General features: G+C 38.7%; 1 protein-coding gene across 1 annotated transcript; it reads left to right on the top strand.

Annotated features, from left to right (window-relative positions):
* The first annotated feature begins 253 nt into the window (after positions 1 to 253).
* On the top strand, positions 254 to 6033 carry LOC107788710 (biotin carboxyl carrier protein of acetyl-CoA carboxylase 1, chloroplastic-like). The gene is given in 7 exon segments (NM_001325458.1): positions 254 to 430; positions 2593 to 2646; positions 2740 to 2885; positions 2963 to 3278; positions 3492 to 3563; positions 5849 to 5914; positions 6010 to 6033. Coding segments are annotated over 7 exon segments (855 nt in total).
* Positions 6034 to 13365: the final 7332 nt, after the last annotated feature.

Here is a 13365-nt window from a genome sequence, read left to right as displayed (position 1 = left end):
AAAAAAGAAGAAGCCAAACTCCAATAATTGAGTTCGGAACCAAAAACAAAAAAGAAAAATCCTTTCATTTTGCCACGTCATCTAGATTTACTGTTTCTGCTCCTAAAGGGCTCCACATGCTGACTTGTCTAGATTAGGCTCTTCTAAAACTCCAAAACTATGTCGTTTTATTCCCTTAGCCATTATCTCCACACTCTCTTTGGTTTCATCGACGCACTCTGTTTTCCTCTCTCTCTGAATAATCGGCGAGCAAATGACGACGTCGTTCGGAACAACGGCGGCCTCAGTTTCACCGGCAGTATTTCCGGCCAAAAATGCCCCGAAGTCATTAACTTTATTACCGTTCTGCCATCATCGCCGTTACAATCTTTCACGTCCCAAATTATCCTTACGGTTTGCTACAGCGCCCAAACTCCAATTCTCCTGTAAGGTATTATCGCTTTAAAAATGTATTTGTATAGATTTTATGTATGCAGGTAAATAGTGGAGTGTCATGCATGAGCTATTATTTATTTGAGTTTTAAGTTATATACACCAATGCTGTGAATAAATAACGCAGTTTATCGACTTATCGTGCAACAATGATAGTTTAAAAATTCGTTACAATGTAGGTCGATATTAGTTAAAACTCTCTTTGTTTTAGTTGGATCTGGATTCACAATTTTAAGTCAGTATATGCAGAGTACTATACAGGAACAACATGTATGACACCTCAATCACAAACTAGTCGGGACTCTTTTATGAATGTATACAATAAAGCTACCCTTCAGTTCCAAACTAATTGGGTTGGTATAAATTTTTAAAATATTATCAGCCGGAATTTCAATCTTATGAGTTCTGAATTTTAGAATGACGATTCAAGTGTTAATAACTGAGTTCTAAAGTTAATACTTGTCCATATTTAATGAATTTCTTAATACAAACTATGTTGCTCCGACTCTCTGAAAATGTTGCTGGGTACGTGTCGGATCCTCCAAAAATAGTGTATTTTTGGAGGATCCGACACGGGTGCGGCAACATTTTGGAGAATCCGCGTAACATAGAATACAAATACACTGTTCGAGCAAAAGCTACTGGGTTCTCCCAAACCCGTAGCCGGGCTACTAGCTCCACCCCTCCTGTACTTATATAGCTAAACTCTACTGTATTTTAGTTGGAGCCACATTCACAATATTAGGTCAGTGTATGCAGAGTATCATGTACACATACAACAAGAACGACCCAGTAAAATCCTATCATGTACACATACTGTTGTAAAATATACAAAAAATCATCTATTACGTCTCAATCACAAGCTAGTCGGGACTCTGTTAGTGTAGGTTTATAGTACAATAAAACTATCCTTTAGTTCCAAACTAGTTGGGATTGGTATAAAAAGATTTTCAGCTATACTTGTATAGTTTGAGTGGAGCTCACTGCGGAAGGATGCATTCGCCGTGGTTTTATTTATATTATCGCTATAGTTTTATTTCTTTTGGGTATTTGTTTGTTAGTCAAATGTCATCCATGAACTTTAAAAGTCAAAAGAAGTGAAATCTACAAGCTGCAATTGAAGCTGTAAATAGAAAAGATACCTTATTTGTTATGTTAAATGCTATGAACGAGGTCTAGCTAGTTGATTGGAATTTAAAGGTTTCATCTTTAGTAAATTTGTGTCAAGGTTTCTCTTTTTATTTCTTCTGTTACTCTCTTTTCTTCTTCGCTGTTAATATTGATGAGAGAAGAGTATTAGAAACCTTTATTACTTATTTGACCTGGGTCTACGAAGTTGGCGGAGTAAACAACAACAAAAACTATTTTGAAACTCTTTCATGTTTTGAGGAAACCTAAGAAATTATGGAAAACAATTAATGAACAACACTTCTACTATTGTTTCAACACTTTTGTTGCAGCAGTTCCGAATCTCAGATTTATAGTCAATGGGGTCAAAATGAGTGATACACACAGTGTGCGTAAAGCCTAATTTTTTTTTGCATATGTACTTATGGACAGAAGCAATGGGCTTAGTTGAGCCCATTGAAATCTTCTTTTCTCGCCAGGTTTTCTGTTACTATCAGGACCCAATTTTTTTATAAGTAAAGATTTTTATTGACCCCATTGACTATCCAGACACAATTATTTTATCGACAATTTTGTATGTTCAGTAATGATAGAATTCATTTGTTTAACTTGAACGAATCATTCATAGCTGCACTTCAAAGGCATTAATTTGGTGGAGGAAACACCACCTCTGAAGAGCATTGGGTAGAGTTTAATTACTTTTTTTAGTGTGTTTGCTTTTAAAAGTTGTTAAAAAGTAAAGGGTTTCTCTTGGAAGTTAGATCGTTACAGTTGATTCTGCTGCACTTGGTGCATCTGTTAGTGAGTTCTTTTCATCTTCTTTCTTTTTCCTGGAAAATGGTGATAGATTAATATATGCTAAGAATTTGTCATAAGGAAGAGTTATTTGGCCCACCAGTCCCCATGGCCAGATAATACTCTGTATAACTTGCCTAATGGAAGAGCCAAATTACCAAAGATGACACTTATTATTACTGTTTACTAGTACCAGACAAAGAAGATTGTTGTGGCAATGATCTTCTTTTTTTATAGGGGTTGCAAACTAGTCGGAATCATTCAGCTGTAGTAAGAGCCCAATTGAATGAGGTAAGATTCTTTCAGTGGTTTTCATTGGAGGAAATTCTTTCAAATGTTGTGTCATTTGTGAAAAACCTTTTGGAGCCATCTGTTGCCTTCAAGGTTGCTGTCGGTGGATCTTCAAATGATGCAGCTACTCCAATTACCCAGTCGGAAGAGGTGAAATCGCCAAGTGAGACTTCATCAGCAACTCCGGTATCGGAAGAATCAATATCTAACTTTATTAGCCAAGTTTCAAGCCTTGTCAAGTAAGTGCTCCCATTTGTTTCTTACTTCTCTACAGAGACTTTTCATGAATAGTCATGACAGACTGTCCTTTGTACAGGCTAGTTGATTCTAGGGATGTTGTGGAGCTGCATTTAAAACAGCTTGATTGTGAAATTTTAATCCGTAAGAAGGAGGCACTACCACAACCACCGCCTCCTGCCCCTGCACACACCCCACTTCTACAATCATATCATGTGCCATCTGTACAATCTAGCCCACCTCCTGCACCTGCATCTGCTGCTCCTCCAGTTCAAATCCCTGCACCTTCTCCAGCTGCAGCAAAGCCATCTGACTCATCTGTTCCGCCACTCAAATGCCCAATGGCAGGGACATTCTATCGAAGTCCAGGACCTGGTGAACCACCATTTGTGAAGGTACTGCATGTCCGCCTTTTATGTAATGAATTCAAATATGGAAACCTCAAAAAATCAAAAAAAAAAAAAAGGAAAAGAAAAGAAAGTAAAGAAAAGAAAAAGAAGAAAAGGAAAAAATACAGTTAAGACTATATTAAATAAGATGCTGGTTTGATGATCTCTCTCTCTCTCTCTCTCTAATTCTTTTGGCTTGCACGATGTGCATTACGGCAGGTTGGTGACAAAGTGCAGAAGGGTCAAGTTCTTTGCATTATTGAAGCAATGAAATTGATGAATGAAATAGAGGTAATCTTTTCTCTTTTTCTATTGCTATAACTTCCTTGCTTGCTGTTGCTCTCTTGTACTAATGTGGGAACTCTGTTTCATGACTTTTAACTGTTTTTGAGTAACATATCTGCTAATGCTTGTAAAATGATGCCGAAGAATTTTTGATTCTTACCTGCACAACTTTTAGAAAGGCATTCAGTCAAATTGAAGGCATGATTAGAAATTATTTACTCATTCATCAATGAATATTTATCTTATAGCTCATACTTCTCAGCTGTTTAGTCCTGTGTTGAATTAAACTAGCATCATAACACTCAAAAAGTTTTGAGACCGAGATTGCAATTAGTTTCTAATGTATAACCTGCTTTCTGCATAAACAAATAAGAGATGAGGTCTCCAAGGGGATGGCCTAGTGGTTGAGGCATGAGAGTAAATATCTGGTGATCCCAGGTCTGAATCCTAACTGCAACACTTGTGTGAACCCATGCTCCTGCGGTGGTTGGTAGGATTTCCTTGGCAACTTAAACTTGTAGGCTGATCAGGCTGCCGTATGGATGAGTGGAGGTTTGCATAAGCTGGTTTTAGACAAAGAACTTTTGATTTGCCATTGTACCATCTGTGTTTCCTTTCCACAATGATGTCCAGTGGTTTTGCTAGAGCTTACAAATTGATAAAAGAAAAAGAGGAGAGACAATCTTAAGTATCCTTAAATTTATATGTTTCTGCTTAGAATAATTGGATTAATAAAAGTTGTAAGGAAGATGCCGAAAGGATCCTGAGGGTTTGATCGCATGGTGCAACAAACTTAGATTTATATACTTGTAGGTTGCTTGGAAATGCTTCATGCTTAAACTTTGGGGATCAAGTTTGGATTTTGCTGTGAAATGTACAGAATGTTTGGAAACACCTCTTTCTGCGCTTGTGAATCATCTTGTGATAGTAGCATTTGAATGGGGTTATACCACTTGCCAGTCATTGTAGACTTGGTACCATCGAAGGATGAATTTGATCGAGGAAACATGAATCAACTGTCAAAATCTGGTCATTGGCAAGAGGTCGTACTGCTAGAGGGATTATAGATCAAGTGAGGTCTTCTTTTCACGAAGTTGAGTATAAGTGTATGTCTTAACTGGTCACCAAGGTAATCAAGTGCGGTCTTCTTTTCAAGAAGTTGAGTGTAAGTGTATGTCTTTAGGGGTCACCAAGGTAATCTTATTTTAGGAAGTGAATAAAGTTTCTGGCAGTTAGCTACTTAACCAATTAAGGAAGCCAATATTAGAGAAATTTAGGGGGCTTAGTGTTCCTAAGAATGGTTGGAGCTGGTGGATTTTAAAGATAAAGAGAAATATCCATCTTATGGGTCTTTAATAATTCACCGTTGCCTCATTTTGAGGGGAAAATAAAACTTAAAGATTATACATGGACAGACGCTGTTCTGTGAAGAGTCATTCAGTGTTTCTTATGGTGTAACTACACTGGAAATCCCTAATTCGATATACTCCGTAGGCCTCTCATTCTCCCTTCTCTAATATGTCGGAAGTTTTAATAACGGAAAAAAAAATCAGAAGTTCTATTTATGCGGAAATTGTTCTACAGATAATCTTATACCTGTTTCAATAAAATGCTTCTATACGGATTGTGCTTTGCTATGATATGCAAATATAGAGGGGTATAGATCAGTAGTCTCTTTTGATGACTATCTGCTAATGCTCTTGGCATATCTATCAAAAAAAAAAAACCACCCCCACCCCCCTCTAAACAAGTGGCAGAGATTTCATGTTTCCATACTGTCAAAACTCCTTTCTTGGCTATGTGATGCAATTTTATGGGAATTAATGGTAGTTATGCACTATTTTACCTGTGTTATCCCTCTTCATCATATTGACATAAAACACCCGTTCCTTTATATCTGATACTCGGCTGATACTTGAGAGCTGATGAGAGAATGATGGCATAGAAAACCTTGCGGTAACATTTTGTTAAAGCATTTATTTGTAGTTTCGCTCGAGGACAACATCTAGGGTTGTCCATGGAACTCCCTGATTTCCTTTTTCTGATAAAGTAATAATGTTAAAAATAGTTTGGACAAAAGAGATGCCCGTATACAAGAAGAAAACCAAAAAGTAGAAAACCTACAGAAAGGGAACACCCTGATTTTATTTCCTACTCTTACACTGTCCTCTTAATGTGCTTTTCTAGTTCCACCATAACAAATGTAGGATCTAAAATGGTTTTATTTCTAGTTTCTTTTAATTTTCTTGCTTTGCTTAATTTGACTGCTATGCTCTCGCTATCTCCTTCAGGCTGATCAATCAGGAACCATCATTGATGTCCTTGCTGAAGATGGCAAGCCTGTCAGTGTTGATATGGTCAGTTTCTTGACTTACCTAATCCAACTATTCAGTGTTATTTCAGTTTATCTTATCAACATTTCCTTCCTAATTCCATATTTATCTCTGTGCAGCCTCTGTTTGTCATCAAACCTTAGAATTGTTCAGAGTAAAACCCAGTAAACAATAAGCAGAGAAACTTGGAAGGTGCTACTTTTGTTCCCGTGAGATCTTGCAGTATTTCAGTTGCGATGGCATGTTACAATGAACGACAATGAGGGAATGGTTGAGCCTTGATGAACTCATTAGGAGATTTTTTATTTAACGCCGCAGTACTGGCTTACTTTTTTCCAGTTTTTTAACATATCATGTGACGTTTGTGCCTCAACACAATCTCATCAAGTTGAGGTGATTTAGCAAATTAAGAATTTTGTGCAGTTGGATTAGCCACCTCGAGTTCTCTTCATTCTGTTATCATTTGCCTAGAAAATAACCGTAAAATTGCCTCTGGAACGCTCGTAAATCCACCAATTTGTCAACTTTTCAAAAGAATCCTTAGTAAAAGTTTCTCAAAGAGGTTGTCGACACGGCTCCAATCTCCTACAATTATGCAGAAATCATCCGTTAATTTCCTCAGTTGTTTACAGTTCGTTTAGCTTCATTAGCTACTTCTGTACGCCCATTCAAGTACTTGTGTTTTTACTCGCATAATATATTTTCAAACGGCAAACAACTTTTGAACACAATGAGAGAAGCCGCTTGAGATGGGCAGATCTTGGATTGTTAAGATGCATAGATGCAAGACAGGCCACAGTAATCATGACTGAGGTGCACTCCAGAGTTTGTGGACCGCATATGAGTGGGTACGTTATGGCAAAGAAGATTCTCCGAGCAGGTTATTACTGGCTCACTATGGAGCGAGATTGCATCAGTTTTGTGCGCAAGTGCCATCAATGCCAGGTACACGGAGATTTGATTCACTCCCCACCATCTGAATTGCATACAATGTCGGCACCATGGCCCTTTGTTGCCTGGGGCATGGATGTCATTGGGCCGATCGAGCCAGCAACATCAAACGGACACAGGTTTATTCTGGTAGCCATTGATTATTTCACCAAGTGGGTTGAAGCGAAAACTTTCAAATCTGTGACCAAGAAAGCAGTGGTCGATTTTGTGCATTCAAATATCATTTATCGGTTCGGGATTCCGAAGGTAATCATCACGGACAATGGTTGTCACACCTCTTTTTTACCTACACCCCCGTAAAGGGCGCAGAGGGAGTTTTTCCAATTAAAGGACAATCGAAAAGGGATTTTATTTAAAGATTCAGAGTCGCCACTTGGGAGATTTATGGTGTCCCAAGTCACCGGTTGAATCCCGAATCGAGGAAAAGATTGACTCTGTATTACAGTACGCACGAACCAGAAATCCGAGTAAGGAATTCTGTTAACCCGGGAGAAGGTGTTAGGCATTCCCGAGTTCCGTGGTTCTAGCACGGTCGCTCAACTGTCATATTCGGCTTATTTATTTGATTTTAATACATGTTGAACCTATGTGCAAATTTTAATTGTTTACCTTTTATTATTATCATTATTATTTTAACAGAGAATTGTAACGTTGTGAAAACGTGTCTCGAACCACGTCACATCAATGTACCCGTGGTTCTCGACACATTTTGACTCCGTTGAGATTTGGATTTGGGTCACATAAATGTGCACCCGAGTTTAAGAAAGTAAATTATTAGAGGTGTGCCTAAAGCGACTAGCGTATCATTATTTTGGGGAAGGCCGTGAACTTTTGCTAAACGGCCCATCCCGAAGTCTAAGGATTTTTTACCGACACTTATAGAGGGCTCCGCAACTTATGTATTTCGTTTGTCGAGGCTCGTCTTATTTCATTATTTAAGAAAAGAATTGCAACGTCATGGAAATGCATCTCGAACCACGTTACAATCAATGTACCCGTGATTATCGACATATTTCGACTTCGTTGAGATGTGGATTTGGGTCACATAAATGTGCACCCGAGTTTAAGAAAGTAAATTATTAAAAATACGCGCCTAAAGAGACTAACGCGTTGTTATTTTGGATGAGGTCGGGAAATTCGCTAAACGGCCCGTCCCTGAATCTAAGTATTTAATATATACAATTGTCGAGGGCCACACAATCTAGGTGTTTTATTTGGCGAGGCTCATCTCGTTCGTTAATTAAAGGGCAAGCCTAAAGTAATCTATAGTGTTTTACTTAGTTCATCTCTAAAATGCAAACAGTCCTAGTTAATTAATGTGCGTTGAAGATCCGAAATTGCATAACTCACAATTGTTTGTTCATCCCTATTAGAGTAGAAATAGTATTACCTATAACTCACTCTAACAAATCACTTATCCAATAATGATCTAAATCACATACAGCGTCATGGATAATTTTCCATTCGAAAACCAAGCATATGTGACCTGGACTAACGTGAATGTGCGCTTATTTGCTGTGATTTGCCTTTGATTTTTAGTGGGGGAGAGCAATTAACTCGAACAGTTACTATTTGTCACCTTGGACTTGATTCCATCAGAAATAAGTTACATATTTAGAGTTAACAGTCCATCGCCATTCAAAACAACTCAAATCGATCAAACAACAATTCTAATTATGCAGGTACCCATTGTCCACAGGTTACAAAGCTGTATATAACATGTAATGACCCAACTAATCCCTACTGGCGCGTTAAGGCACAAACTTACCATACGAATCTTGAAGCTGACTGTATCATAGTAAACTAAAAAAACAGTAAACTTTAATGAATGTCAAACAGTAACTGCCTTTTCATTCCACCGAAGAAATTACACCAAGAACAAGTTCAAATGTGTACCTGGAGAAATGCAACACAGGAAGAGGAGAAAGAACAGTCAGCAATAATGCAACAGCAGTTACAGCAGTAATCAATGCCCAGTAATATGGAACAACGAACAGACCTAAGTGATGAACCAGAAATCCAGAAGTGTGTAAAACCAAACAGAGTTACCAGAACTGACTCAAAACCAAGCCTGAATCAACCCAAATTCACTAGAAGACCAACCAGGGAACCTCTGAGACTCTCACAGTCAGAAATCAAGCTAGAAAACATGCAACTCATCAACTGGAATTCTAATTTGACTTCAGGAAACTAATGCCACAGTAGGTTTTCTCAATCTTTTTCAAAGTTAGACAGTGTGTGCCAATCTTTGAACTTTTCTATTTGTTTTTGACTCCCCACCTTTTCTGCCTATTCCCCAAAAAAGGTCGTCCCCCTCACTGTCTAAACCTTGCTCTATTTATCTGCCAAAAACAGACCCTTCCCCCTCTCAAAAGCAATTAAACTAATACCACCACCATCTTTTTGCCCATTATATTCTCTTACAGCCCATTATCATGTGTCTTGAACCAAAGGCATGGGCAGCTTATAATATTCCATTAATCCCCATGCTATTATGTTTCCCAAGCCACTACTACTAGATAAAATATTAGTTTAATGGTCAATTAAGTGCCCTCATAGTCAGACCACTAACACTAACCCTTTCAACCCTTTTAAAACCCCAAAATACCCCTGAAAACCCCTGTGACTTAATGTCCTACCTTAAACCCTTTAACCTATACTACATCTTTCAGCTATAACCAATTCAATTCGAACTCAAATGACCGTTCAAACTAGCATTTAAATCAGATCAAATAGCATCAACAGAAGAACCCTGATTCAGTCAGAATTGAAGCAGTACGAATCACATTATTATCAGGTTATTTAATCAGAATTGAAGCATGTAAAACTAATCTACGACACTTATTTAATCGACTACACGAATTACAACACATACGGCAAATAAGAATCGAACATGCACACGGGTGATTCGAATCGTATTGATGGAAACAGGGATTCATAATAAAACTTAAATAATCGACGACACTCATTCAAATCGATTATATAGTTTTATCACATTCATTAACCATGACCAGAAAAAGTTTGACCAAATAAAGGGTCATTGAAGATGGGCAGAATCAGTCAACAAAAGAAATTGAAAAACCAATAAAACTAAACTAAACAAATAAACAGAATAAACAAACACAAACTGGAACAAACAGGAAAAGGGAAAATACCTCAAGAACTCGGGACTTGGACGACCCTGATTCGAACTCAAACTCGAACTGTTTGAGGTCGAACAGACCTTAATATAACACTTCGACTAAAGTCGATTAGACCCCAAACCATCCTTCAGTTGGGACAGATTTCAACCTCTGGCTTTCTAGGGTTCTTGGGGGTTTGATTTGGGGTTCGAGTGGTTCTGGTCTGATTCGAACCAAACCAACGGTGGTTTGGTAACGAGGGAGGTCAGGGACATGTCCGGTATGAGTTTGGGACTGGTTGGGGTAGATCTAGGTCCTACTCGAATCTTCGATTGAAGATTCGAGAAGCTGGAGGTTGATTCGAGGCAAGCGGTTAGCAGATCCGTAACGAGGGTGGTCAGGGGGTGCCTTGGTTTTAGTTTCGTGGTCACCGGCATTGTTGCCGCCGGCTTTCAGGCGATGGGGTACGAGGGCGGCTAGGGTTTGGTGGAGGGTCGTTTGGTCTCTGGTTCTTGGAGACGAAGGGGTGGAAATGAGGCGGGTGAGAGGGGGTTTGGGTATTTTGATATATTGGAATCAGGTGATTAATCTGGGCCGTTGGATGATGGGAACCAACGGTCCGGATTAAGCCACTTTAAGCCAAACGGGGTCGTTTAGGCTTAGCTGGGGCGGGTGTGGTTTGGGGTAAGCGGGTCGGGCCGGAGACGGGTTATGGGAGGGGAATCTTGGACCGTTGGATTGGATGATTGAACGGTCGAGATTGATTGACGATGAAACAATGTCGTTTGGTATGGTCTCTTGGACCGGCCGGTTGGGCCTGGACATGGGGTGTGACATTGGGCCTGAATGTTTCCTTTTCAAAACTGGCCCAGTCCGAAATTTCTCTTGTTTTCTTCTTTCTCTTCTATTTTCTTTTTTAATTCCTAAAACCAAAAATTCCTAAATTGACTTGTAAAACCAAAATTATTTTGAAAAGATATTAATTAACCCTTAACAACAATTAACACACGAGATCGAAAAATAAAATCGCACAACTAAACAATAAAAATGGCAAAACTACCGGAATTCATATTTTTTGTGATTTTCATTCTTTAAAGTAGGACATGGTTTAATTAATTCCAAAATGCATAATTAACTCCTAAATGCACATGCAACACATATTTTTTGTATTTTTCTTAATTAAATTAGAAATAAACATGTACAGACAACAATACAAATAAATCACAAACAACACCAAACCATTTTATTTTGAATTTTTGGGAGTAGTTCTCATAGGGCAAAAATCACGTGCTCACAACTGCCCCTCTTTGTCCGAAAACACAAAGAGTTTTCGTGCAAAGATAAAGTGAGCAGATACGAGCGATTTTTGCCCGTTGGAATACTCCGTGTGAAGCTTTTTGAAAAGATTTAACCGAACCCTTGCTTCAAAGGTTTCCTACATATCCTTGGCTAGAAGGGAATCAGGTTAATGTAGTTCGGGAAGTTTCGGTAGCTGGGACTACCATGGAGCTGTTATTTTGCTGTTATTGCTGTTGTTGCTGATGTTACCGCTTACTGACCTCCTTATTACACCTTGATGAAAGATAAAGAAGTTATACTAAGCTATGATCCATGAATTACAAAGATTTATCCTTAAACTTGGTCATGTGACTGTTGCTGCCTTTGTTGCCTTGTATTTCCTCTGGTATTTCTTCACTTCTGATTTGTCTTGTATTCTTCCTTGATTGCCGATCTCGAACTGCTTATTTCCTTCTTGTGAGCTCTGCATTACTTTTCCATCGAATCTTGAACTGCCTTCCTCTGCTGGGGATTTCTTGTTGTTTCCCGCTGGGGATTTTGGTTGTATTCCTCTGCTTTACTGACTTCAACACCAATCACTTCTTAAAATATAACACCTCCATTATCCAGGCGGGCTCCTGAATTCAATATAACTTCTTAAAGATAACACCTCTATTCTCCAGGTGGGCTCCTGACTTCAACAACTTCTTAAAAATATAACACCTCTATTCTCCAGGAGGGCTCCTGACTTCAACAACTTCTTAAAAATAACACCTCTATTCTCCAGGCGGGCTCCTGACTTCAACCACTTCTTAAAAATATAACACCTCTATTCTCCAGACAGGCTCCTGACTTCAACCACTTCTTAAAGATAACACCTCTATTCTCCAGGCGGGCTCCTGACTTCAACAACTTCTTAATATAACACCTCTATTCTCCAGGCGGGCTCCTGACATCAACAACTTCTTAAAAATAACACCTCTATTCTCCAGGCAGGCTCCTGACTTCGACAACTTCTTAAACAATGCATTTTATTGCTGTCACACCTCCTTTTTCCGCACCCGAGAGGGTGCAAGGGAGTTTTTTCCAATTAAAGGACAATCGAAACGGGATGGGTTTGTTTATTTCAGAGTCGCCACTTAGGAGATTAAGGGTGTCCCAAGTCACCAATTTTAATCCCGAATCGAGGAAAAGAATGACTCCATATTACAGTCTGCGTACCAGAAATCCGGATAAGGAATTCTGTTAACCCGGGAGAAGGTGTTAGGCATTCCCGAGTTCCGTGGTTCTAGCACGGTCGCTCAACTGTTATATTCGGCTTGATTATCTGATTTTATACAAATATGAACTTATGTGCAAATTTTAACTTTTTACCGCTTTCATAATTATTATTATTAAGAATGTGAACATCGCTTAAAACATGTCTTTGGACTGCGTCACATGAAATGCACCGACAATCCAGAACATATTTTATTTGACGTTTTGGGATTTGGATTTGGGTCGCATGAAATGCACACCCAAGTTTAAGAAAGTAGGTTATTAAACACGCACCTAAAGAGACTATCGTGTTATTATTTTGGGAAGGCCGTGAAATTCGCTAAACGGCCCTCCTGAATTCTAAGTAATTTAAAACAAGTATTTACTGAGGGCCCCGCAATTTGAATTTTTATTCGGCGAGGCTCATCTCATTCTTATTTTTTAAAGGAATTTGCAACGTCGTGGACATGCATCTCGAACCACGTTACAATCAATGTACCCGCGATTTAGAGACACATCTCAACTCCGCTAAGATTTGGATTTGGGTCACATAAATGTGCACCCGAGTTAGGGAGAATAAATTATTAAAGGCGCGCCTAAAGCAACTAGCGCATTATTATTTTGGGTAGGGCCGTGAAATTTGCTAAACAGCCCGTCCCAGAATCTAAGTATTTAATACATATATTCTGTGAGGGCTCCGCAATCTGTACATTTTTTATTTGACGAAGCTCGTCTCATTTTTTATTTTCTTTTATTTTTTTTTTAAAAAAGGAAAAGGATAAGGCTAAAACAACTACATTTTTTGCTACTTTGCTAGGTCATGGGTTGTAAATTGAACTTATTTGATGAAACGAGTATTTTTCCGCA

This window comes from Nicotiana tabacum, chromosome 11 (assembly GCF_000715075.1).
Source record: "Nicotiana tabacum cultivar K326 chromosome 11, ASM71507v2, whole genome shotgun sequence".
Classification (NCBI taxonomy): Eukaryota; Viridiplantae; Streptophyta; class Magnoliopsida; order Solanales; family Solanaceae; genus Nicotiana; species Nicotiana tabacum.
This window is presented reverse-complemented; position numbering and strand designations above follow the sequence as displayed.